Source organism: Cricetulus griseus, chromosome 2 (genome assembly GCF_003668045.3).
Source record: "Cricetulus griseus strain 17A/GY chromosome 2, alternate assembly CriGri-PICRH-1.0, whole genome shotgun sequence".
Taxonomy (NCBI): domain Eukaryota; kingdom Metazoa; phylum Chordata; class Mammalia; order Rodentia; family Cricetidae; genus Cricetulus; species Cricetulus griseus.
Window position 1 is genome coordinate 102348821 of NC_048595.1, and position 26211 is coordinate 102375031.

The 26211-nt window shown below is 42.7% G+C and overlaps 2 protein-coding genes across 2 annotated transcripts in view; one reads left to right on the forward strand and one right to left on the reverse strand.

Moving 5' to 3' along the window:
- The window catches only part of Ddx58 (DExD/H-box helicase 58), a 48897-nt gene extending 35058 nt beyond the window's left edge, over window positions 1-13839 (forward strand). Inside the window, exons 14-18 of the mRNA XM_027403381.2 lie at window positions 1335-1425; window positions 3317-3487; window positions 4431-4582; window positions 10762-10905; window positions 13004-13839. Of these exons, the coding sequence (XP_027259182.1) occupies window positions 1335-1425; window positions 3317-3487; window positions 4431-4582; window positions 10762-10905; window positions 13004-13300 (855 nt within the window). The 3' untranslated portion in view covers window positions 13301-13839. The remainder of the gene's footprint in view (window positions 1-1334; window positions 1426-3316; window positions 3488-4430; window positions 4583-10761; window positions 10906-13003) is intronic.
- Window positions 13840-22166: 8327 nt separating this feature from the next.
- Aco1 (aconitase 1) overlaps window positions 22167-26211 on the reverse strand; it is a 54071-nt gene continuing 50026 nt past the window's right edge. The window contains exons 19-21 of the mRNA XM_027403382.2: window positions 25878-26000; window positions 24400-24585; window positions 22167-22949 (exon numbers count right to left, since the gene is read on the reverse strand). Of these exons, the coding sequence (XP_027259183.1) occupies window positions 22836-22949; window positions 24400-24585; window positions 25878-26000 (423 nt within the window). The 3' untranslated portion in view covers window positions 22167-22835. The remainder of the gene's footprint in view (window positions 22950-24399; window positions 24586-25877; window positions 26001-26211) is intronic.

Sequence of the window (26211 nt, forward strand, 5' to 3'; positions counted from 1 at the left end):
TTGCATGTATGTCTGTACCCCAGTAAAGGGCACCAGATCTCATTATAGATGGCAGTGAGCCACCATGTGGTTACTGGGGATTGAATTCAGGAACTCTGGAAGAGCAAGCAGTGCTCTTAATCTCTAAGCTATCTCTGCAGCTCCTTTTTCTAAGTTTTTACATCCACATCCCAATTTCTACTGTGTACATTTTGGAAATAGATTGTCCACATCTATGAAAACTATCCCCCAGGATCTTTTTTGAAGTTGCATCCAATCTGTGATAGATATGGGAAGAAAGACATCTTGACAATATTGAGTCTTCAAGACAGGCGCTATAGTCTATCTCCACTTATGTAGAGTTTCTGTATTATTTCTGCGGCATAGCCAATTACCTGTAAAGATAGACCCAGAAAATTACCAACGCATCAGCATCTGAAAACAACAGGATGCCATCGTTCGAGGTCTCACTGTGAAATTGAACTTTAACGTATTTCACATTGTGGACTGGGGACTGGGGAGATAGCTCAGTTAGTAGATGTTTGAAGTGCAGGCATCAGGCTCTGGATTTTAAGTTCCCAACACTAAACTTGCTGGCCAGCTAGTTTAGTTTACTTGGCAATCCCCAAGGAGTTTCTCAGTCTCAAAAAGAACTAAGGTGGGTGGCTCTTAAGGAATGACACCTGAGGTTGACCTCAGGCCTCCACACACATATGCACACATATGCTCACTAACCACCCCCAACATAGTCAGCCATGTACACTCACACATCACACACAGATTTTCAAATTGCAGTTGTCTGTTGCTGACATGTAACCATGAAATTGATTTACACATATTGATCTTGCATCTCAATGTCTTGCTAAATTCACTTATTCTGTGTACCCATTGTTCTGAACTTTGTCTTTTTTATGTTTTATTTTTTTAAAGATTTTATTTATTTATTGTGTATACAACATTCTGCTTCCATGTATATCTGCACATCAGAAGAGGGCACCAGATCTCATAAGGGATGGTTGTGAGCCACCATGTGGTTGCTGGGAATTGAACTCAGGACCTCTGGAAGAGCAATCAGTGCTCTTAACCTCTGAGCCATCTCTCCAGCCCCTAACTTTGTCTTTTTATCACTTAAAACATCTCACAAATTAAGCCACAATTAACCACAGAGTTCTAAGCCACTAGAATTTATTGCTGTTTAGAATTTAGGGTTTGTCAGTCTGAAATCTATCTGTAGCTTCGGTTTTTATGTTCTATCATTCATGTATATATGTATGTATCTAATATTCAATATTGAATTAATGCAAAGTTTAATGTTTACAAGTAGTGTTCAACTGGTCATTGCTTCTCACTTTTAGGCTTTAAAGAAATGGATTGAAGAAAATCCTGCACTGAGCTTTCTAAAGCCTGGCATATTGACTGGACGTGGCAAAACAAATCAGGCAACAGGTATTTATGTATAGTAAACAGATTTAGTATAGTATTATATAAATAAAGTGTATACCATGTTTCATTATTTTGTGCTTTTATCAGTCAGACTTCAACTAGAGAGATAAAGCTACTAGAGGATTACACATGAGTATATGGTATGAATGTGAATTTATATCTCTAGAGATTTCCTGAAAATGAACACATAATTAGGCTAGCAATGCAAACCTGAAACCTGCAGGGCAGTTAGTCAGGAGGTGGAGACCAAGAACAGCTTGGAACCCCCGGTACATGAATTGTTTAAGTCTCTGAGGTCAGGGAAGGCCTATGCCCTCCTTCAAAAGGTTGTGAGAATAGGTCAGGCCCACTTAGATGAACTCACTTCTCATTTAACTCAACATCAACTGATTAGGGATCTTAACCATGTCTGCAGGCTTCCTCTACAGCAGCAGCTATGTGAATGGCTGCAACCATAGCTCTGCCTGACCCAGTCAGTGCCTCAGAAGGCCAGCACACTTCCCAAATGCCAAAAGCCACACTAGTTTAATTCCATTCGGGAAATTGCCTCCTCTTGTGTCCTGTAGACAAAACTTTTTCAGCATTCTTTAAGCTGATCCCTCTCTTCAAATTCTGGAAATAAAAACATTCTGCATCTATTTATCATTATTCTTTACACAGTAGATTTTTATCTACTGACTGCATATTTTACAATCTAAAAACAGTCTGGGCAATCTTGAACTCTAGTGTGGTCACAGGGTGGGAAGAATCTTGTGTTGATAGTCCTCCCAACTAGCCCAACTCCCAGACTATCTCATTGTGTATAACATGCCCTCACCCGGTTTTTCCTGCAGTGTTGTTTAGACTAAACATATCTCCACCCCTGCTCACTGTTCTGGTACTTTTCCTACATGGGATTTGCAGGTCTCATAAACATAGAGTGGATTCAAGTTTTGAAAGTATGGTTTCAAGTCTAATGCTACCCTCCTGTGACTGGATTTCAAAGTTCTTTGCCATCTCTCCAACATGAATCCAACTTGATTTTCAAATTTGTTATTGACATACAAATAGACACTTGGATAATATTTTCTTATCTATTCATCCATGCATGTGTGGGTTCTCCCTCCTTCCCTCCCTCCCTCCCTCCTCCCTCCCTCCTTCCCTCCGCCCCCTCCCTCCCTCCCTTCCTCCCTCCCTCTCTCCCTCCCTCCCTCCCTCCCTCTGATGCATCCATCCATCCATCCACGGATGCATCCATCCATCTTTCCATCACGTATTTAGACTTACTCAGTGTCCTGCTTCTACCAAGTAGCCACCCTCATCCTGTAATCCTGAGCCGACCTCTCTGTACATTCTCATCTTTCAGTTCTTATGCACTTCTTTTGCCATGGCTTCCTGTTTATCATTCTTATAGATAAAAATGTAATCTTTAGCCATCAAATTCCCATATGACAAACCATAGTCCATAATTGCTGCCTGAGTGTTAGATGAATGAATAAGTGGGCTAAGATGATGTTGACTATTTTTGTTTTCTGGACGGTTCCTTCTTGTTTCATAGCTAACCAAGAAAAAAAATGTGAACTTTTATAAAAAGCTACAGGTTTTTTGCTATCTGAACATTTTCAAATTCCCTTATTTGTAGCATTTTTATTTCACAGGCTGTGAAACATGTTATAATGTCTGTGCCTTACTTTCTTTCTGTCAAATGGAAAAATAGTAATTGTACCCAACTCATAGGGTTAATGTGAACAATGAAATCTGAGTTAGGTGAAATCTGATGTACTGTGTGCTTTTTTTGTTTTGCATGGTAAAAATAACTTTTCCACTTTTAAATGGTTCCGAATTAGTAGCTGGTTTTCCAAGAGCATAACTCTTTCATGAGTGAGTTGTCCAGTGACCTCTTTATCCAACACAGGAATGACACTCCCAGCACAGAAGTACGCGCTGGAAGCATTCAGAGCCAGTGGTGATAACAACATTCTGATTGCTACTTCGGTCGCTGATGAAGGCATTGACATTGCTCAGTGCAACCTGGTCATCCTGTATGAGTATGTGGGCAATGTCATCAAAATGATTCAAACCAGAGGTGAGAGCAGCTGACTCCATTGCTACCTAGCTCCCATTTTGTCTGTCTTGTGGGTGTTGGCCCTTTGTCTTTTCTTCATTACTGAGCTGTATTATGTGACTGATGGCACACTTGGTACTATTTATTAGTCTAAAAGTTGATGTCCCTGGTCAGGATTGAGTGGTTGTGATTTTACCCATCATACTCTGTTGTGACTCTTCACAATGGTACTGCTTAGTGCTCAGGATTCACTGACACATTTATAAAAGTATAATATCCACTAGGCCTGAGGCTTTGCCAGTCATCGAGTAGACCTTTCATGGATGTGATGAGTAGCTCCTGTACTCCAGGTTCCTTCCATCTCACGCAGACTAGAGTCTTCCCTCTTTCCCTGTTTTCCCAAGAACAGCCCCACTTTGCCCTTCCTGAATAACATCTCGCTGTCACTCATTCCCATCTACGTTTCATTCTTCTCCGTTTACTGCTTGTAAACACCAACTGCGGCTTTGTATTTTATGTCCTTTTCTGATAACCCAATTCTCTCTCATTCAAATGCCAATGCCCCTTTATATCTGTCTCTGCAAGAGCACTGACACCTTCTCACCTGTGTTACAGGGTTATAAACCTCTCTCCACATTGCAAGGGGGTTCAGGTGGGAGTTGCTCATGGAGCCAATACTGGGGACTCATGCTGGACTGTCTTTAAATCAGTATTTCCGATAATATGGCTGTAGAATCACACTGCATCCCTGGAGACCCTAAGAAAACTAGCTTCAGGTGGATCCCGGTTTATCTGTATGTTTGCCATGCAAGCTGGAACATGCATTTGAGTCCACTCTTCAATTAAGCTTCCCTAGAATGTAGGATGCAATGAAGCCACGTCGAATTCTAGGAATTTTTTGTATCTATTTTCACATAACATCATAGTTTTACATCAAAAGTACAAATAAAATGTTTTCTGGCAGGCAGAGGAAGAGCAAGAGATAGCAAGTGCTTCCTCCTGACTAGCAATGCTGATGTAATTGAAAAAGAAAAGGCGAACATGTTCAAGGAAAAAATAATGAATGAATCCATTTCAAGACTTCAGGCATGGGATAAAATAAAATTTGAAGAAAAGGTAAGTCTTTTTATTTATTTATTTATTTTGTGCTCCTCTTTTGGAATCTGACTAGAAATAACAAGTGAACATGGTTGGTGCTGAGTGTGTGTTAGTGTATGTGTGTAGTTTGTGAGTGTGCACGCCTGTGTGTGTGTGTGTGTGTGTGTGTGTGTGTGTGTGTGTGTGTTGTTTTTTAAAGAAGGTCCCAAGTAGTTCAGGCTAGCTTTGAACTTAAACTTGCTATGGAGCTGAGGGTGATCTTGAACTTCACATCCTCCTGTCTCTACCTCTAAATTGTTGGAATGAACGATAAAACCGAGTGATGGGATTCATGAGACATGAAACGGAGGACATGTGGAGGAAGGAAGGAGGCCAGCCAGAGGTGAGGGGAACTCAGTGTGGGGAGGGGAGAGGGCGATAATAACTGAACGGCATAGCATATCTGTGTAAAAATGCCATAAAAGAAAAACAAGAAAAGATATTGTAGAGCGAGAACCCCTTTTGCCCTTTTGTGGTATTTAATGAGGGCTCTGGGGCTGGATTTGAAAACTGGCTTGAGTCACAGTTTGCTAGGAAGTTGCATGTTGTATGGTCTGCCATCATTAGAGCACGATGCCCTGAGGAATTCTCTGGTTACCGTGTGGCAGCTTAACATGTTCATTCCAGGGGAAACCAAGAACTTATGTCCATGACGGAAGCTTCAGCCCATGATGGTAATTCAGGTGATTCATGATGGTGAAGATTACTGGGCCATTCTGGTTATAACTTCCATAAGGTGTAATCTGAAATCTAAATGAAGAAGCCTATGTTCCCTTCCTAATGGGGCCAAGATAGGACATGAATGTTTCTTCTGAATGAAGGACTTTCAGCATGATGTCCTGGGCTTTCAGGGCATCACATTGCTTTCCTCACCTGTGGGGATTGGGGTAGGAGTAGAGATGTTTCATGTTAACCATACCAGGTGAGAATAAGACCACTACTACAAGTTTTGAGCAAAATTTGAAGCAAGCTTTATTAAATTCTGGCCAGGACGATGGACACTGGCCAGTTCCATACCCAGGATTTCCAGAGAATGGCTGCATTAGAAGCTTATATAGGCAAAGCCCACAAGACTACATCCTTCCTGCCTTCATCCAGTCAGGGATAAGCATACATCCTGATATACTTACTACCTACATACCTCCCTATGTGTGATCAAGCAATCAAGCTTGTTTCGGGAAGTAAAAACACATGGCTGATTATCTAAGATAAACAGCCCCCAGCATTTCAGGAGATTATCTGTCCTTGGGCAAGGGGAGTTTACCAGTTAGAGGCATTTCTGTTTCATAGGTATCTTAAGCACAGTAATTTAAACTTAAAATACAACTTTAGCCATCACACTCAGTGTGGATAAGGGTGATTGCCACCAATCTTGATAATCCGAGTTTAATTCCTGGAACCTACAAAACAGAAGGAAGAAACCGACTTGGCCTGTGTGTGGAGTTGTTTCTCTTCAGCCACCGGTGTGGAGTTGGGTGGGGCAGTGTCTTGGTGGCATCTTCACCAGTTGCTGCTGTTTGCCTTAAAGTTTTAACTATAGTGGTAACAGCTTTTTTTTAAAATTTTTTATGTTTTATTTTTTTGTTTTTCAAGACAGGATTTCTCTGTGGCTTTGGAGGCTGTCCTGGAACTAGCTCTTGTAGACCATGCTGGTCTCAAACTCACAGAGATCTACCTGCCTCTACCTCCTGAGTGCTCAGATTAAAGGTGAGCACTACCACTGCCCTGCTTAGTGGTAACAGCTTTAATTCATTAGAATTTAGAGCAGTTATCAACAGTACATTTAAGATGCTTGAGATGGCTAGTATTTCATTTGAAAGAGCCATTACATATAAGTGAATGAAAGACAATTGGATATCTAAGGGAAAGTTTATATATTTATTCTTTCCTGCCACATTCCCCTAGTCTCCAGCCTAACAGATAGTGAGTAGATCTGAAGCTCTTAATCTTTTATGTTATTTTTTATATGCATGAGTGTTTTGCCTACATGCATGTCTGTGACCCGTATTCTTAACCGTACTCTGACAGGCAAGAAGAGTGTGTCAGATCCCCTGAAAATAGAGCTTCGGATGTAGATGCTGGGAACCAAACCTGGGAAGAACATCTATCGCTCTTAACCACTGAGCTTTCTCTCCATTCACCTTGATCTGTTTGTTATCTTAAAAAAGGAAGTTAAAATCTGGGCATGGTGATGAATGCCTTTAATCTCAGCACATGGGAGGCAGAGGCAGGTGGATCTCTGTGAGTTCAAGGCCATCCTGGTCTACAGGATGGGAATTCCTGGACAGCTAGGGCTGTTACACAGAGAAACCATTTCAAAAAACCAAAAGCAAACCAAACCAAACCAAACCAAACCAATTACTCATAAAGGAATGTGTAAAAATCATGTAAACCTAAAATTTCTTTTAGAAATTTATCCAAAGCTAATTATAAAGAGTAAGTACATGTCATAAATGGTTTCACGGTAGTGAAAACTTGTGTTTTTGAAAATAGGAACATAACCCTATATAGTAATTTGAATGTAATTGGCCCCCATAAGTTCATAGAAAATGACACTATTAGGAGATGTGGCTTTGTTGAAGTAGGTATGGCCTTGGTGGAGGAAGTGAGTCACTGTGGGGGTGGGCTTTGAAGTTTCCTATGCTCAAGATACTGCCCAGTGTCTCACGGGACTTCCTGTTGCCTGCAAGATGTTGGTTTCTCAGCTACTTCTCCAGCACCATGCCTGTCTGGGTGCTGCTATGCTCCCCATCATGATGACAATGAACTGAACCTCTGAAATTGTAAGCGAGCCACCCAATTAAATGTTTTTGTTGTGCCGAGTCACAAGGATCCCCAAAGAGATCAGGGAGACAGACCACTGATGCAAATGCAAGCTGATGCAGCAGCCTCCAGAGGGGGTGAAGTTCCCTGTCTATTGCTAGGTTTTAAAGACAAAAGTTACAGGATTACATCAGTAGGTACGGGTTGGTTTCTGATTGGTTGACATTTGGGGAACAATCAACAAGTTTCTCAAAGTCATATTTTGGCATGAAATACCTGTGTACCAGGTATTCTCATTGGTCAGTGCTGAGAGGGGGAACATTCTGTGGTTTCCATGGCTTTGTCTTGTTATTTGCATGTGGCCTGTTTTACATAGATACCAGTAGTTTTCAGAACTGTATCCTGGAGACTACAGGGGAGGTTTTGGTCTCCTTTGGAGTTTCTTTTGTGGCCAAACAGTTCCCAAGAACCAAGTGAAGGAACCAGCTTCCCTTTCGGCAGCCATGACGGTCGAACATGTGCTTCTATGACCTTGTTCTAGACACTAGAAAGTCAGATGCCTGTCTTGTAACAAGGAACCAATCAGAAGTTAGCTGGTGGCGCTATGCTTTACGACCCTGGGTGTGCTTTACGGACAAGTGCACAGCAATGACCACAGAGCATAGCAACCACCCTGGGAGGGCCTATGGGCCATAACAACCAGTTGACCAATCAACACAGGGCAAACCCTCCAAGCCTGGAGGCACATCAATCATGAGCCTGTGCATACCCCTAGACACTCCCCTTACACTGCCCTATAAGATCTTTCGGGAGTCCCTAGGAGCCGTCTTTTGAGAGCCATCCGCCATGGCGGGTGGGTGAAAGACCCGAGCTAACATGGGGTTAGCTCGTTAAATTACAATAAAGCCTCATGCAGTTTGCAGCAAGCTCTCGAATCCGCCTGGTGATTGGGGTGACCGCGAACGTGGCCTGGGATCCCGGATACCTGAGTTTTCGGGGGTCTAACACAAGTACCTTAGAGGTTGGGGTCGGGGTGAGGGGCTAGAGTTTCTCTGTGTTCAGTTTTGGCCCTAGACTCCAGGAGGCAAGAGGATCTGGAGTTTCCTTGTGTCAGAGGCCTACATGTCTTTTCTGTAGCCTGTTATGGCTGCTAAAGCAGGGCCTGAGTGAGGGTCTGGTCCCTTTATTTCTAAATTATTAGAAGTGAAGCCTTTGAGTTTAGTTTTCCCCTTTCAGTTTTAATTTATAAGACTTGCCATGGTCTCTTCACAACAATAAAAACCCTAACAAAGACACCCCACTTTTCTTATTTATTTATTTATTTATTTTTAAGATAGATGCATTACTTACCCCAGGTGGCTTTAAACACTCTATGTTTAAAGCGAGGGTGACCTTGAACTTTTGACCTTCCCACTTTCAGATCCAGATGCTTTGTGCCACCACACCCAGTTCCACTCTCCTCTCTATTTTATTTACAAAACCAAGAAAATCTACGAGGATGGGCATGGTAGGAAATGCCTTTAATCCCAGAACTGCAGAGGCAGGCAGATCTCTGAGTTTAAGGCCAGCCTGGTCTACATAGCAAGCTCCAGATCAGCCAGGGCTACACAGTGAGAAAATAAGAAAACTAAAAAAATCTTTGGTGTGATAGATAGCATGAAGGCTGCAGGCTGGGAATATCATACATTGATTATTTTTTAGCTTATTATTCATTGTAGGTGTGACAGTGGTAAATTCTTAGTTTTCTTTCTTCTGAGAATACCTTGATTTTCCCCTTCATTTTTGGGTTGTGGACTTTGATGGGCAAGAGTGATGATTCTTTTAGCATTTGAGAAATAATTATGCCACTTCTTTGGGCTTGTGTAGCTTCTGAAGACTGCCACTGTCAACCAGACTATTTCTCATGTGTAGAAATAGTGTTCTTCTCCCCCCCCCACCGTGATGCTGATATTTCATGTTTCCAGAAGTTGGGCCCCTGCCCCCATGGGGTCTCTGTGAGTTGCTTGTCAGCCAATAATCACAGATGCATCCTGTTTTCTAGTCCTGAATTACAGCCGCGGCCATAACGCCACAGGCATAAAAAACACGAGCTCTTAACACCTGGGGTTTTTCCACTGTGCTGTAAGTCTGTATATAAGGCTGCTCCCTCCCTGCAAAAAAACACAGACACATACACATTCTCTTAGTGCAAGCGACCGGATGGCTTGGTTTTTAATTAAATCTCCAGGTTTTTGCCCAATACTCGGACTTAGTGATGGCTCGGATGCCACAAGTGGAGGTTCCATTAGACTTAGTCGTGGTGTAGGCACCACACACTTTATCCTGTTTGGGGCTTGTTGGGCTTTGTGAATCAGAGATCTTGCTGCTCTTCACATTTCAGAATTGTTTCGCCATGATTTCTATGACTTTCCAAATCCTGCTTTGTTTCTGGACTCTAATGACATAGATGTTAGGTTTAAAGAAAAAAAATTCAGTAGCTGTATGTGTCCCAAAGAGTCTGTTTTTGTTTGTGTTTTTTTTTTCTTTAGTCTATTTTCTTTGTGTTGATTGGGGTAATTTCATTTGCTCTAATATATATATTAGAAGCATCCATATGATAGGTCAATTTGTGGAGGTTTTCTAAAGTTTTGCAAACTGCTAAAGTAGAAAACACAGCTCATGACTATTTGACAGGCATGTTTGTGGAAGGAACTGAAAGATTAATGGAGGATGCATTTAAACACTGACTACTAAAGAGGTAAAAGGACCAAATGAGCCCTGCCTCATGATGGGGCAGACTTAGACTTCCTATGGGAGCCCTCACGCTCTCCAAGGAGCAAATGGGAGGAAGGGGGAGTGTAGGGAGTGGGAAGAAAGGAGGGAGGGGGAGCTGGGATTGGAATGTAAAAAATAAATTAATAAAGGAATAAACAAATGCTGGACAGTGGTGGCGTACTCCTTTAATCCCAGCACTCGGGAGGCAGAGGCAGGCGGATCTCTGTGAGTTTGAGACCAGCCTGGTCTACAAAAGCTAGTTCCAGGACAGTCTCCAAAGCCACAGAGAAACCCTGTCTTGAAAAACCCAATAAATAAATAAATAAATAAATAAATAAATAAATAAATAAACAAACAGATAAATAAATAAATAAATAAAAAGAAAGAAGAACAAACAAACAAACAAAAAAGGACCAAAGGAATTAAGATTGACTTTTACAAACAAAACAATACAAATAGACACTGTATGCTCATGGAACTTATATCTGAGTGTGTGTGTGTTGTGTGTGTGTGTGTGTGTGTGTGTGTGTTTGCGTGCACGCACGCGGTTATGCAGGTGTGTGCATGTTGTGGCCATGTGCATTTATTTATCCTTGTGTGCTAGTTATGGTCGTTCAAGAGACTTTTCTTTTGGCATGTAGGTTCACCACATACAGATGCAAGAAAAATTAATCAGAGATAGTCAACACAAACCACAGCCTGTACCTGATAAAGAAAATAAGAAACTGCTGTGTGGGAAGTGCAAGGCCTTTGCGTGCTACACAGCTGACGTCCGGGTGGTTGAGGTGAGCAGCCCTGGCAGTCTGTAGTACCAGCTAAAACTTATCATCTCCTGGAGAAATGTTTGTAGTAAGGACACTATTACTTCTGTTGTGACTGTGGCCATGATCCTTGTATTAAGAAATACAATCCTGCTTATATGTGGGAGCCAGAAAAACGGATGCCATGGAAGCACAAAATAGAATAGTGGTGCTAGAGGCCGGGGAGTAGAAGGAGGTGCAATTACAGCTGCCCCAGTCAAGCAGGATGGGTAAGATTCAGGGCTCTATCTCACAGCAGGGTGAGTTCTGCTTACAGTTTCCAGTTCATTACAACTTCTACAAAGAATTAGACGAGGGAAACTCAAAGCTTCATAACATGAAGAGATGACAACTGTTCAGGCAGAAGGGAATGCTAATTACTCTGATGAGATCATTCCATGCTTAGATTAATTATCACACTGCACACCATATGCACAGAGAGTTGTGTGTCAATTTGATAAAAATAAGAAAGCTCTTTTGAAAGTCTCACGCTGTGGACCTCACTGGCCTTGAACTCACAGAGTTCTGCCTGCCTCTGCCTACCTCCAGGGAATACATTTATAATGAAAATGAAGGGAACAGCTCCCCATTTCGGCAGCTACGACAGTAACACGTGCTTGCCATAACCTTGCCTTGGTCACTTAGAGGTCAGACGCCTGCCTCGTGACAAGGAACCAATCAGAAGTTAGCTGGTGGCGCTATGCTTTACTACCCTGGGTGTACTTTACGGACAAGCGCACAGCAATGACGCACAGAGCATAGCAACCACCCTGGGAGGGCCTATGGGCCATAACAACCAGTTGGCCAATCAACACAGGGCAAACCCTCCAAGCCTGGAGGCACACCAATCCTGAGCCTGTGCATACCCCTAGACACTCCCCTTACGCTGCCCTATAAAGATCTGTACGCAGCGGGTTCCAGCTGTCTTTGTGAGCCATCCGCTATGGCGGGTGGGTGAAAGACCCGAGCTAACATGGGGTTAGCTCGTTAAAAAACAATAAAGCCTCATGCAGTTTGCAGCAAGCTCTCGAATCCGCCTGGTGATTGGGGTGACCGAGGTCGTGGCCTGGGACCCCAGATACCTGAGTTTTCCGGGGGTCTAACAAAAATAAAACTCCTTATTTAAAAAATGTAACACAGCTGGGGGCAGTGGTGGCCTGGGCTACATAGAGAAACCCTGTCTTGAAAAGCAAGGAAAAAAAAAAAGAAAGAAAAAAGGTAACACTTGCAGGTTAGCCTTCTACTTTTTCCCCCTTAAAACTTTTTTTTTTTTTTGGAGATAGGGTCTCTATATAGCCCTGGCTGTCCTGAAACTCACTCTGTAGACCAGGCTTGCCTTGAACTCACAGAGATCGACTTGTTGCTGACTCCTGAATGCTGTGATTAAAGGCATGTGCCACCAGGTCTGGCCCCTTAAAACTTTTAATTAAAGGTTAGCAAAACCTTCAGAGATGAATGCTGGTGTAGTTCTTGATACCAATGGAGGGGGGTGGATGGCTGGACTAGCTAGGGGATGGGACCATTTGAGCAAGAAGCATATCACTTATTAGGCATGACATCTGTTTTCTGAATCTGATTCTTTAGATGGAAATGGTCCTTTCAGCTCCAGTTTCAATGGCTTCTTGTTCACAGAGGCCCTGCTAGACCATTTCCCTGGAGGATGTGATGCTGGTTCTGCACTTGTTTCTGCAGGGTACACTTTCAAGTCAACTATCAGCAGGGCCTGTGGACAACCCAGCTCCTGAGGCCCTACACACACACACACACACACACACACACACACACACACACACTCTGACCCTTGGGGTTCATCCCTGTGCTTTGGTTTGTGCCTTTCTGGACTCTGGTGAACTTGTACAGTCTTCTTAGGTGGTCGGCACATAGCACTTGTACCTGCTCCCACCTGTGAGGCCCAGTAAATGGGCCCTTCTCTTACCTGCAGGAGACTGTCCATATTCTCTCCTGTTTCCATCTGTAAAATAACAGAGATGCCACTCACTCGTCCTCCCTGGCTGGTGAGTAGTTTTTAGTCCTTTTCAGACTGACTTCTAATATCCTTTTTCGTTCAATCTCTTCCACACAGAAATCCCACTACACTGTCCTTGGAGAGGCTTTTAAGGAACGCTTTGTGTCTAAGCCACACCCTAAACCAAAGATCTATGATAGCTTCGAGAAGAAAGCAAAAATATTCTGTGCCATCCAGAACTGCCGCCACGACTGGGGAATTCATGTGAAATACAAGACATTTGAGATTCCAGTCATAAAAATTGAAAGTTTTGTGGTAGAAGATATTGCAAGTGGAGCTCAGAACCGGCACTCAAAGTGGAAGGACTTCCGTTTTGAAAGAATACAATTTGATCCTGCAGAAATGTCTAATTGATCTTGGGGCTCCTTAGTCTCGTAGTATGAACCAATCCTTTCTCACACAAGCTTACACCATGTCGAATGCCAGATAACCTGACCTGTTTGTTACAAGCAGTTCTCATTCACACAAAGCACATATGCATAACTGTAGCACTGAATACCTTATTCACCAATAACTCTTAGCACTTGGCAATGGGGGGGTGTTAAAAAAAAACTTCCCTTTTATACTTTTCAGAATTGCCTGCCAATGTACACACAGCCATTCAATACATTGGGTTTGCTCAGCCTGCCACAAGCTGGCTTTGCCCTTAACAATCTACTGAATTTGCTCTTTTTCAAGGCCACCAGAGAGACTGCCAAATCTAACGGACACTTCAGGTTTTTGCATTGGACTCTTCCTGATTTTGACTCTATCACACTCCCTTCTGATTCTATTGGTTTCTGTTTCTTTCCAGTCTTTTCCCATTGGCTTTTGTGGACAGAAGTACAGGTGATTGCAAGGTTCTATATGCACAGATGTATGTATTAAAATGACATGTGCCTTTAAAATTTAAAGCACTGTAGCAGACAGCTATGCTTGCTGAGGAGGTATTTCTGTACTGCTCATTGACTATACATCTTACTCTAAAACCTGTTCTTTTTACTTGGGCAGTTTCCCCTCCTTGATTAGACATCTCAAGCCATGTCCCCATTTCCCCCACCCCATATCCTTTCTCTTTTCCCTTGAGATAGGATCTCTCTGTAGACCAGAAACTAGATATGTAGATCTCAGAGATACGCCTGTCTCTGCCTCTTTAGTGCTATGATGAAAGGCTTGCTCCCCCCTTTTAAAATTACCTTTATTTTTTTTTTTTACATTCCAATCCCCATTCCCCCTCCTCTCCTTCTTCTTATCCCACCCCCCTCTGCTCCTCGGAGAGGGTAAGGCCTCACCTAGGAAGTCTACTAAGTCTGTCCCATCATCTCATTGAGGCAGGACCAAGTGTCTAGGACCCACTGCCAGTGGCCTCATATATTGTCCCAGCTGCACCACTGTTACCTATATTAAGGGAGTCTAGTTCAGTCTTATTCAGGTTTCCCCCATTTGTCAGACCAGAGTCAGTGATCTCTCACTAGCTCAGATCAGGTGATTTTGTGGTTTCCCCATCATGATCTTGATCCTTTGTTCGTATTATTGCTCCTCCCTCATTTCAGTTGTATTCCAGGAGCTTGGCCCAATGGTTAGTTGTGGATTTCTGCATCTGCTTTCATCTGTTTTTAGAAGAAGGTTCTAGCTTCTCTGGGGTTGTGGATTGTAGGCTGGATATCTTTGCTTTATGTCTGGTATCCACCTATGAATGAGTATATACTATATTTGTCTTTCTGGATTTGAGTTACCTCACTCAGGATAGTTTTTTTCTAGTTCTGTCCATTTGCTTGAAAATTTTAGGATGTCATTGTTTCTTACCTCTGAGTAGTACTCATTGTGTAAATGTACCACATTTTCTTTGTCTTTTCTCCAGTTGAGGACATCTAGGTTGATTCCAAGATCTCGTTGTTACAAATAATGTTGCTATTAACACAGCAGAGTGCCTTCTTTGGGTATATGCCCCAAAGTGGTAATGCAGAGTTTTGAGGTAGGTTGATCCTTAATTTTCTGAAAAAATCACCATACTGATTTCCACAGTGGGTGTACAAGTTTGCACTCCCACCAGCAATGGAGGAGTGTTCCCCTTTCTCCACATCCTCTCCATCATGAGCTGTCATTGGTGTTTTTGATCTTAGCCATTCTGATCAGTGTAAGATGGAATAGAGTTGCTTTGATTTGCATTTCCCTGATGACTAAGAATGTTGAGCTAAGTGTCTTTCTACCATTTGAGATTGTTCTGTTGAGAATTCTATTTAGATCTGTACCCCATTTTTTAACTGAATTATTTGGTAGTTTAATGTCTATTTTGAGTTCTTTGTATATTTTGGAGATCAGCCCTCTTGTCAGATGTTTGCCCTTTCTTTTTAAATATTATATATTCAAATGGCATTCCGGTATCTCTTGTCGAGGTTTACAAATGCTTCAGGGAGCTTAGTATGGAGTTCTTCAGATCAAGACACAAGTGCCCCAGTGTTGTTACTGCCAACACACCAAGAGACTCTGTGTTCAGTTCGGGGTAGGAACTGTACTGATTTGGAGACAGTGCAGTGATTTAAACACCTTCCTAAGTTATGTGTAAATCATTAGTGCCATCAATGGCCTAAACAAAGCTGCAGAGGTCTATGACCACATAATACTTTTCACATGACATTTATATCTGAAGACCATCCCAAACCCAGTGCACAGTGGGCCACCCATGTAATCCCTGGAGGTCAACAGAATGACATAGGATAGCACCCCACTTCCCACCCATTCTTACATCCAGAGAAATTAACCAGCATCATAACTTCTTTTTGGAAAAAAGAACTGTAGGGATTAGGCTTTTAATTGAGAGAATGTATGAAAAAAGATGCTATATAGTATTTGATAATGGTTATTGGTAAAATTCTGAATATGTTATAAATGGATCAAATGAATTTTCTGGGAGCTGACTTTCATTCATCACTTTTAGTGTGATGCCTTTCTTTGCTGCTACAGTTTAAGAATGCTATAGCATGTACGATATATCTACTGGAAATTATTCAAAAAGTCCCTTTAAACATTACAAGATTTAACTAATTAAAAATCATTGATATATTTTGTGTATATGGGTGTTTTGTCTGTATGTACATAGGCACATTAGAAGAGGTCATAGGATCCTTCAGACTATAGTTATAGATGGCTGTGTGCTGCCACGTGGGTGCTAAGGATTGAACTTAGGACCTTCTAAGTTCAAACCTTAGCATAACTGGAAGTTGTGCTCCTAACTGCTGAGCCGTTGCTCTAGCCCCTGACAATGATAATTTAGTTGAAGTGGAATAGTCCTTTCTCTGTCAATAGGGAAAAGCAGACTAAAGCTGAAACTGAACTGAGAATTTTCATTGTTCACAGAGTTAAGCTACTTCTAGGTACACCCTGGAATGGAGCAAACCCTGGGTTAATAAGTACTGCATGAGTAAAATAGACAGGTTTTGAGACATGCCAGAATGTTGGCCTTTGGGCTTCCTAATGGAAGGCTGCATCGAAATCTCCCACGTGCACATGACCGAACAGTCCCCACTGGAGTCCCTGCAGGTTGACTACATGTGTCCCTTTTGAAGTTCAGATACAACTTGTTCTACAGTCACAGACCTTGCTATTTTGTGGTCAGTACTGATACTGTGCCATTTTCATCCCAAAATGGAATCACAAAGGCCTCATCATTATGCAAAGAGGTTGAAGTTGAGACTCCTGTACTTAAAATCCTCAGTATTAACCACATTTCAAATAACAGACCAACCGGATGGTAGGATCTGCAAGTGAGTCTTGTGGGACGGTGCTGTGAGGTCCTCTGAGGGATGTACGCATGGCCTGGGGGGCTTTCAGGCCTTTCTTAGTGTTTACAGCACACAGGGCCATAGTATTGCTTCTGTCATATTCACATCCATTTAAGTGAGTGGTTCTGAAACACTTCTGTTCATTGGACATTGTTAATTAGCATCCTGTAGAAACCCAGATATGTAGCTGGGATACCATTGAGACAGGTGGAATCAAAGTGAACCATAAACTTCTGGATCATGTCAGTAACTGTTTTAATACACCATAAATATAACTACCAATTCACTCTACAAATCTATTTTTAATAGACAGGTTCAGGCTTGCTGGGTGCAAAACTTCTAAAACTCTTAATAAAAACAGCAGCTTTGATTAGCTTTGCTTATGGCAATTTGTCTAAGCGAACAGAAATTAGTTGAGTGTTAAACCACATCTGTGGTGAAGACATTTAACAACTTCCTAAAGCAACCAGTGGCCAGTGGAACAGTTTTCACAAGCAGGGCTGTTTGACTCCTGTACAACCCATGGGCTGGCTGCCCCATGCTATCTCAATTGTGGCCTGAAGTCACCCTTTTTGAATGCTTGGTCTCCAGAGGGTGGTGCTATTGGGGAAGGTTGTGGAACCCGGAGGAGGGGGAGCCTCTCTGAAGGAAGTCTGGGGATGGATCCAGAGACTACAGCTGGTTCTACTTCCTGTTCACTCTGCCTCCTGCTCCAGCTCCCATGCTCTCCTGCCTGCTGCCATGTCTTCTCTACCAGGGTGATCAATATTGCTCTGGAACCCTACACCAAAATAACCCCTTCTTCCACACGTTACTTTTGTCAGGGTGTATTCCTCCAAAACCAGACGAGTAACTGACACTGATACAGTCCCGAGGAAGCTGGGCTAAGGTATATTCCTACAATAAAAAAGTAACTTAGACATTAGTTCAGTCCTGAAGAAACTGTGCCAAAGTTAAGGTTCTTCCCTGATGAATAGAAAGTCCTGCTGTTTGTGCCTGAGGCAAATGTTTGTGATGACAAATGATTAACTGACATCAAACAGCGGATGGTAGCCATAACCCTGACCTGACCCATGGAGGGACCCAGAAGAATACAAATAGAAATGTCTCAGAGTCCATGAGAATGTGAGCTGAGAGGGAGATGATGGGTAAGGAGCCTGAGTTTAAGTCACTAGAACCACCTAAGCCATGATGCCACTATCCTTTTAGCAACACAGGCCAATTTAGTTTTCCTTTTTTAACTCACTTTGTGTAGACAGAAGTTTCTGTCCTGCCAGGTCCCTCAGTAGTTTAGTTCCAAATCAACACACAGACTTTTATAAATTTAGCCTATGGCTCAGGCTTTTTATTGGCTAGCTCTCTCTTAATTATTAACCCATTTCTATTAATCTATGTATCTCCATGTGGCCTTGGCTTACCAGAGAATGCCTGGGCATCCTATCTTCCCAGTAGCTACATGGCACCTCTCTGACTTTGCCTACTACTACCTTTCTCTATCTCTGTTTGGATTTCCCACCTGGCTAAATTCTACCTGTCCTTGGCTGAAACAGATTTTATTCATCAACCTAAAAGGGAAAAATATTCACAGCATACATCCCCATCAACTCTGAGCTGTGCTTCTAACACCCTGAGACTGACATGACTTCATATCCTTCCTTTACATAGTATTTTTTATGTAGCACAAACATTGTGTATGCACACAGACACACCAAATGTACATGTACTTTGTTGCTGTGTTAAAAAAAATTGCCAGTTAACTCACTTTGGTTGCCAAGAAATGTCCATTCATTGGAAGGATAAGGCAGTAATGGACTTGGAAAATCATAAAACACATCATCCTTTCAAGAGGAAGAGGGGGATGGAACCAGCAAGAGCTATACTTTCAATTGGAAAGTAAGTGGGTCAGCACCACCTTGAGAACTCTGGTAAAAGGTTGCACAGTCTTATTTTAGTTTGGACCAGCATAGGACACAGGCCAAGAACAGTAAAGAAAAAAGACAGATACACTTAGACTTAAGAGTGAAAGAGCCTCATTCCAGAGTCAAAGACATAAGAAACTTCCCTCACAACCAGTGTGTTAGTCCACACAGACTGCTACAACAAAATCTCACAGCCTGGACAGCTTAAGCATAGAAATTTCTGGAGGCTAAGAAGACCAAGATCAAACAACTTCTCCCCCAAAACTGCCAGTCAAGAATACTGTTCCTAGCCGGGCGTTGGTGGCACACACCTTTAATCCCAGCAGCACTTGGGAGGCAGAGTCAGGTGGATCTCTGTGAATTTGAGACCAGCCTGGTCTGCAAGAGCTAGTTCCAGGACAGCCTCCAAAGCCACAGAGAAACCCTGTCTTGAGAAAAGAGAGAGAAAGAGAGAGAGAGAGAGAGAGAGAGAGAGAGAGAGAGAGAGAGAGAGATGCACAATATAAAAACATGTCAAACATGGCATTAAAATACAAAACTTGGGAGGAAGTTTTTATATGTGATCAGACAGAGTATCACTCACTTTTAAAACAGCCTGCAGTGTCACATGACTCACAAAAGCATCGTGGTGTGCACAACTCCAGATATCTGGTACATACTCAAAAGACACCACTGAGGTACTTCACCTACTCACATGGGAAGGTGCTGAGAAGACAAAGGGACAACACATCTGCTAAACAAGCAGAGCCACATGGAAGGAAGTCCTTGCCTACCAATAACAGGGGACCTTTTAGAAATGTGCAAAAAAAATGTATAAATATTTTATTCCTGAACAGCTAATGAACCAAAGGAGAAATTAATGAAATTAAATTCTATTCAGTGGAAGAATTAAAGTTATTAAGTTGTCTGCAGTAACCCCATGATCTGCAGATTCAGTGCAATCCTATGAAATTCCCAATGCTATTTTTTCCCAATGACGTTTTTCTAAGATATAAAAGCAACCTTAATATGTACATAAAACTACAAAATTCCCTCCAGCCAAAGGCATACTGAGCATAAAAACAAAGCTGGAGTTACTACTGTTATCTAACTTCAAAAGATATTACAAAGACATAGCAATGAAAATGGCATGGTGCAAACATAAAAACATATGGAAAACCCAATGTATAATCCTATGGAAAAGAACAGAGACCCCTTCCCCCCCCCAATAATAAACCTACATAGGTATGGTTAAATGACTCGACAAGGAAGCCAAGAACACACATGGAGAAAGAGTTGTCTCATCAATAAGAGCTGTTGGAAAAAAATGGATGGCCACATGCAAAAGAATGAAGTTGGACCCTTATCTTACACTGTATATTAAAAAAACAACTAAAATAGGCCCATCAGGGAGCTGGAGAGATGGCTCAGGAATTAAGAGCACTGCCTTTTCTTCCAGAGGTCCTGAGTTCAATTCTCAGTAACCACATGGTGGCTCCCAACCATCTGTAATTTAGTCCGGTGCCCTCTTCTGGCCTGCAGGGACATGAAGGCAGAATACTGTATACATAATAAATGAATAAATTAAAAAAAAGTCCATCAGACTGCTTCAAAATAAAAGTTTTACAGCTAAGGAAATAGTCAAGAGTCAGACTGTCTACAAAATAGGAGAATATATTTGATAAATAGCTACTATCAAGAATATGTGGCATTAAAATTCAACAACAAAATGAAATAATTCAATTAAAAATGGCCAAAGGACTTGAACAGACATTTTTCAAAAGAAGCCATAAAAATGACCAACATGTATATAAAAAGACTCAACATCATTAATCATCAGGGAGCTGCAAATAAAACTCTGAGTTAGCACTTCCAATCCATTAGTATGGTCACTATTAAAAAGATGAGAGGTTAGTACTGGCGAGAGCACGGAGGGGAGGTGTGCACACAGCTGGAGGCCATGTACATGTAAAGATACTATGGAGCCCTCTAGAAACTCAAGAAGAACACTATTATGACCCAGAAATTTCTCTTCTAGTTATGCATCCACAGGAATTAAACCATTATTTTGAAGAGACACCTGTGCCAATATTCATTTCAGCATTATTCACAAAAGCTAAGGTATGAAATCTGCCTATTGTCTATCCATGGCTGAATCAATAAAGAAAACAGGGTGCATGTGTGTACATGCAAATATACTATTTGTGGCAATACGAATGAACCTTATGGACATTATTATGTTAAATAAAAAAGCCACACACAAAAGAAAAATAACTGCATAATCTCACTATGTCTAAAGTTATATGCATGCAGCAGTAATTACAAGGGGCTGAGACGGGGGCTGGAGGGATGGCTCAGGGGTTAAGAGCACTGCCAGTTCTTCCAGAAGTCCTTAGTTCAATTCCCACCAACCACATGGTGGCTCCCAACCATCTGTAATGTAGTCTGGTGCCCTCTTCTGGCCTGCAGGGACACATGCAGGCAGAACACTGTATACATTATAAATAAATAAATCTTTCAAAAAAACCAAACCAAAACAAAAAACAAACAAGGGGCTGAGAAGAGCATCAAAATAAAAGGAAGCAGTGAAGAGTCAGCTATGGAAGACATGGGAGAAAGTATTGCAAGCCATACATGAAAACATGAAAGGACATGGGACTTCATTCAGGAGGAAGGAACTTAGGAGTTCTGTGGTACAGCAAGGTGACTACTGTTAATACCTATAACTTATATATTCTTTCAAAAATATATTCTTGGAAGTATTCTCACCACAAAAAATAACTATAAAAAATAGCACTCTACAATGCTTACACATTTAAAAAAAGGTCATGTATAAAGTAAATACAATTTTTACTTTTCAGTTAAAAAAAATGTTAAGAGATAGATACAAGGCAACCCCTGCCCCAATGGAAATTTTAATCCCTAACAGAGGTGTTAGCGGGTCTCAGGGTTCAGGCCATGAATAGCATAGCACAGATAACACCCTCAGCTCTAGTTCTCATACAGACCCAAGGAAGCTAGGCTCACAGTGTGAGAGCCAAGGGAATGGCAGCAAGCCAGCCTCCAGGGAGAAAATAAAGGTGTGTGTGTGTGTGTGTGTGTGTGTGTGTGTGTGTGTGTGTGTGTGTGTGTGTGTGTGTGCGCGTGCACGCCACGTGCCGGCTCAAGTGCAAGTGCACATGTGTGTGGGTGGGTGAGTGCACACTGACATGCTCTCAAACAGCATGGAGATGGATGTTTATAGTCTGTGGCATTTTGTTACAGCAGCAGAACCAGGCATGCCATGAAATAATTCCAGTTATGAAAATGAGTGAACAGATTTTAGGTCACCAAGAAGCCATGATTTGCTACTTGCTGTTGCTGTGACTGAGGTAGAAGGACCTTTCTTGTCCTCTGCTCTCAAACAGGCAGCTCTCATACTGGCTCCTCAACGTTCCCTCTGTGTCTGCTGTTGGGATACAGTGGTAGAAACAGACATGAACGCTTTTCAGGGCTCATATGGCTCTTAGCATCACAGCATTGTGGTCACATTCCCAACAGAACTCAATTCCAAAGCCAACACATTTTCATGAAAATATATTTAATCTCATCCAAATTAGAAATCCCGTTTTTCTCCCAACAAAGGCCCCCTCTCAACAAGTGTTGAAAATGGTAAAAGATGATCTCTCTCATGTTGATCGGATGGTACATAATCATGCACTTTTGATGGCTGACCTATCCATTAGGTGTTTGCTCACCTAGAAGGAGAGGATGATGTCACCACCATGATTTGAAGTGTGAAGAAGTTCTTGCCTATGTCAGTTAACACTGGTGTAATGTACAGAGGAACAGGCTCTCCGGGGAAGGTTTCATTGAGCAGAGAACAGAGAAGAACAATACAAAGAGTAGGAGACACGTCTGAGAATACTGGCTAGTGTTCAGTTGAAGATTAGTCAGGGTGAAAATCAACGTCCAGTGATCAGTAACTTAAAGACAAGGTAATTCTCTTTTTGGTATTACTGACCTTCCCATGATTCTAGATTCCAAATTATAGAAAAACATAAAGAGATTAACAAATCAAGAATGTAGAAACTCCTGGCCCTGTGCCTCCAGGAATGGCAGTGCCCACTTGCTCATCTTGGCAGCCCCCTCCTTAGAGGTAGAGGTGGCTGCTTTACCAGGCCTCCACCAGCTGGGCCTGGTGCCTTGTTGGGTCTAGCACCAACGGCGGGTCTCCTGAGAGGCCAGCACCTACTGGGCCATCTTGCGGATCATGTAATTCAGGATGCCTCCATTATGGAAGTAAGTGAGTTCCACGTCAGTGTCGAACCTCATCACAGCCTGGAAGGTCTTCCCAGTATCCAGCTGCAAAGGCAAAGAGGCAGAGAGTTGCTGAAGGAGGGATCGAAACACCTGCCTCAGGGAGATTCCACCTGGTTGCCCACTAGCCTCAGTTAAGGTGTGGTCCATATGCCAGTAGTGCCAGCAGCAAATGGAACTGGTGTTTTCTGCACTCAGCCAGACCTACTGCATTAGCATGTGTATTTCAACAAGACCCTGGGGATTAATGTGCCCACTGAAGGCTGAGAAGCACTGCAGAATTACTGCTGTGGGTGAGAGGCACGTGATAACAAGGCAGCCTCCCAGGACATCTATGAGCGACACTGTGAGGCTTTCTCCTAAGTCTTTTCTGGACATGCTCTGGGCAGCAGAGGTCTCACTAAGGTTGCTCCTTCATCAGCTGATCCAGTTGCTCACTGGGCTCATCCTGGGACCTCAGCAGCTGTCTCTGTAGTGCTCAGTCGCCCCCCCCCCCACACTTTGGTGCTGGTCACTTTATTCTTGCCTCCCCTAAGGATGTGTTAGTTCCTTCCTTGCTGTGTAAACTGCCATGACCAAAGCAACTTAGAGAAGAAAGAGTTTATGGTGGCTTGTGGTTCCACAGGGATAAGACATCATGGTGGGGAGGAATGACAGCGAATGGCAGGCAGTTGCAGGAGCAGGAAGCTGAGAGTTCACCTCCTCACCCACAAGTGGAAAGCAGAGAGCGGGAACTGTAACTTCGAGACTGAACTCTCAAACCCTGCCCCCAGTGACAAACTTCCTCCACAAGACTGTACAACTGAACTGCCCACACACCACCACCACCACGGGTTATCAAGAGATCAAAGGTCGGAGACTACAGGGGACATTTCTCACTTAAACCACAACCTTGGGGCTAATTAAAGGATGAGGATCACGGAGAATGTGCATACAGGATCTGTTGATATATTTTCATTAAGGAAAATAAAAAAAGGAAATTTTGGATTCCAGGAAAGTGTCATCTCTGAACTTTCATCACTATTCTTTGGGCTGAAAGAGACTGAGAGAATCCGGGCAGTGGTGGTGCATGCATTTAATCCCAGAACTCTGGAGGCAGAGGCAGGCGGATCTCTGTGAGTTCTAGACCAGCCTGGTCTACAAGAGCAAGTTCCAGGACAGTCTCAAAGCCACAGAGAAACCTTGTCTCGAACCAACCAACCCCTGCTCAAAAGAGAGAGAGAGAGAGAGAGAGAGAGAGAGAGAGAGAGAGAGAGAGAGAGAGAACGGGGCTAGTTGGAGATGGGAATCCAGAACGGATTGATAAACACCATGAATTAAGACAAATATAATCAGCAGGTATTACCCTGTGCTGTGAGGAAAGTGGACAGTACCAGTAGGCTTCACATCTAATGCCACCCCCCGTTAACTCCCCTCCCTCCACTAATTTCTTCCTATCAGCTGATTGCAGACAACAGGCCTTGCTTCAGGTCCTGCCTGCAGAAGCTGTGCTTACCTTTATCTGAACCTTCATGCGTGGCTTAAGGTTTTCAGGAATGTCGATAGTATACCGTTCCCGTCCCGTGAGTCCCAGAGAGTCTGCAGTTTCACCGGGGAGATACTCAAGGGGGATCACCCCCATCCCGACCAGGTTACTTCGGTGAATACGCTCGTAGCTCTCTGCCAGGACAGCTTTGATTCCCTGATGAACCAAGAGGGAAGTTTGGACACAGTTCCAACTTTTTCTTCAGGAGATACACAAAAACTTACAAATTCTTCAGAAATTCTCACAGCCAGATTCTAAGTACCTGCCAGTCACTCACCTAAAAGGCTACCTTCTACTTATAAATAACTTGGTAGTGAGTCTTATCTGATTGCCTACGATATACCAGCGATCTGTAAGCAATCGCTTGGCTTCTTCCCTGCTGGTGAGAGAGCTCAGTGGGTAAAGGTGTTTGCCATCAAGCCTTAGGTCCCACAAGGCGAGAGTCAATTGCAAGTTACCCTTCCTCTGACTGTGGCTGTATGGGTTCTCATGTATATGCACCTGTGTATAGTCGTGCTCGAGTGACACCTAAACACATGTAATTAAAAGCACCCACTCTTACTTTAACCCACTTCTAAAGAAGCCCAACTCCTCACTGCTCCCTCACGGTCTGTAGTTTACTCCTTACATTCACCGAGGACAACAGTCTTAATAAATGATGTGTTGGAACATGGTCCAGGAACGGAAGTCATGTGAGGAGAGTTCTGGGTGCTTGTGAACACTCCAAGAAACAAGAGTCTTGTGACCTCAGCTTCTTTAAAATATGGAATTACTCTTGGAATGTGTTTTTGTGCTCTTCCCAGATATAGTGGATAGGAGTGAGTTTATTTCAGATTACTCATTATTGATTGCTGTTGTTATTCAATACAATTAAATGTTTAAATTACCTTTATATATCTCTATGGTTTTTGCCATAGGCAGCTTGTCTTTGTGACTGTATACAGCTTGAACTCACTAGAGCTTTACTCATGTGACCTTTCTTAACACAGTATAAACTGTCTGAGGCTCTGAATGAAGTTGGCTATTGCATGAGACTTTAATCCACCTCATTTATTGGCTTTATTCTCCCGGTCCACTGCCTCTAGAGAGGTGACAATTATGGAAGCCAGGCTATTTTTTTTCTACATATTAAAAAAAAAAAGATAGATGCATATACATTTCTGAATGTGTTAGTGCTCACAGGCTTTCCTCCAAAGTTAACTACAGATACCCACAGAGCCGATGGCTTCCAGTCTTGGGAGCCAGTTCTCCTTGGACTGTTGCCCTTTGAGTGGAAGGAGTCTAGATCCACAGAGAAATAGGCTGGGTAAACCTCACAAGCTTTCCACAATCTGCTTTTTCCTAATGTCTTAGGAACAAAGCCACAGCATTTCTTCCCAAGCACCCTCCCCGCTTCCCACCCCAGTTCTGAGAGGCTGCCCACCAGGAGGCCTCTGCCCCATACACACCAGCAGGAAAGGGCCTTTGGCTGCCCAGTCTCGGGAGCTGCCGGAACCGTACTCTTTGCCAGCCAGAACAATCAGGGGAAGTCCAGCCTGCTGGTACCGCTCAGCAGCATCGAACACGTCAAGCTGAGGAAGAAGAAACACAGTGAAATCAATGAAAAACTAAAATTCTGACCATGGGTTTAGTCTGTAAGTCCCCAGTTAACTCTTCTATTCATTTCCATCAAATTGAACTTACTTCTGACTAAAATATAACTGCTGTGTGATTTTATAAATAAAAATCCTAGGGCATCAGACGAAAAAAGGGAACTACATCGGATTTTCTTTTCCTCCTCTT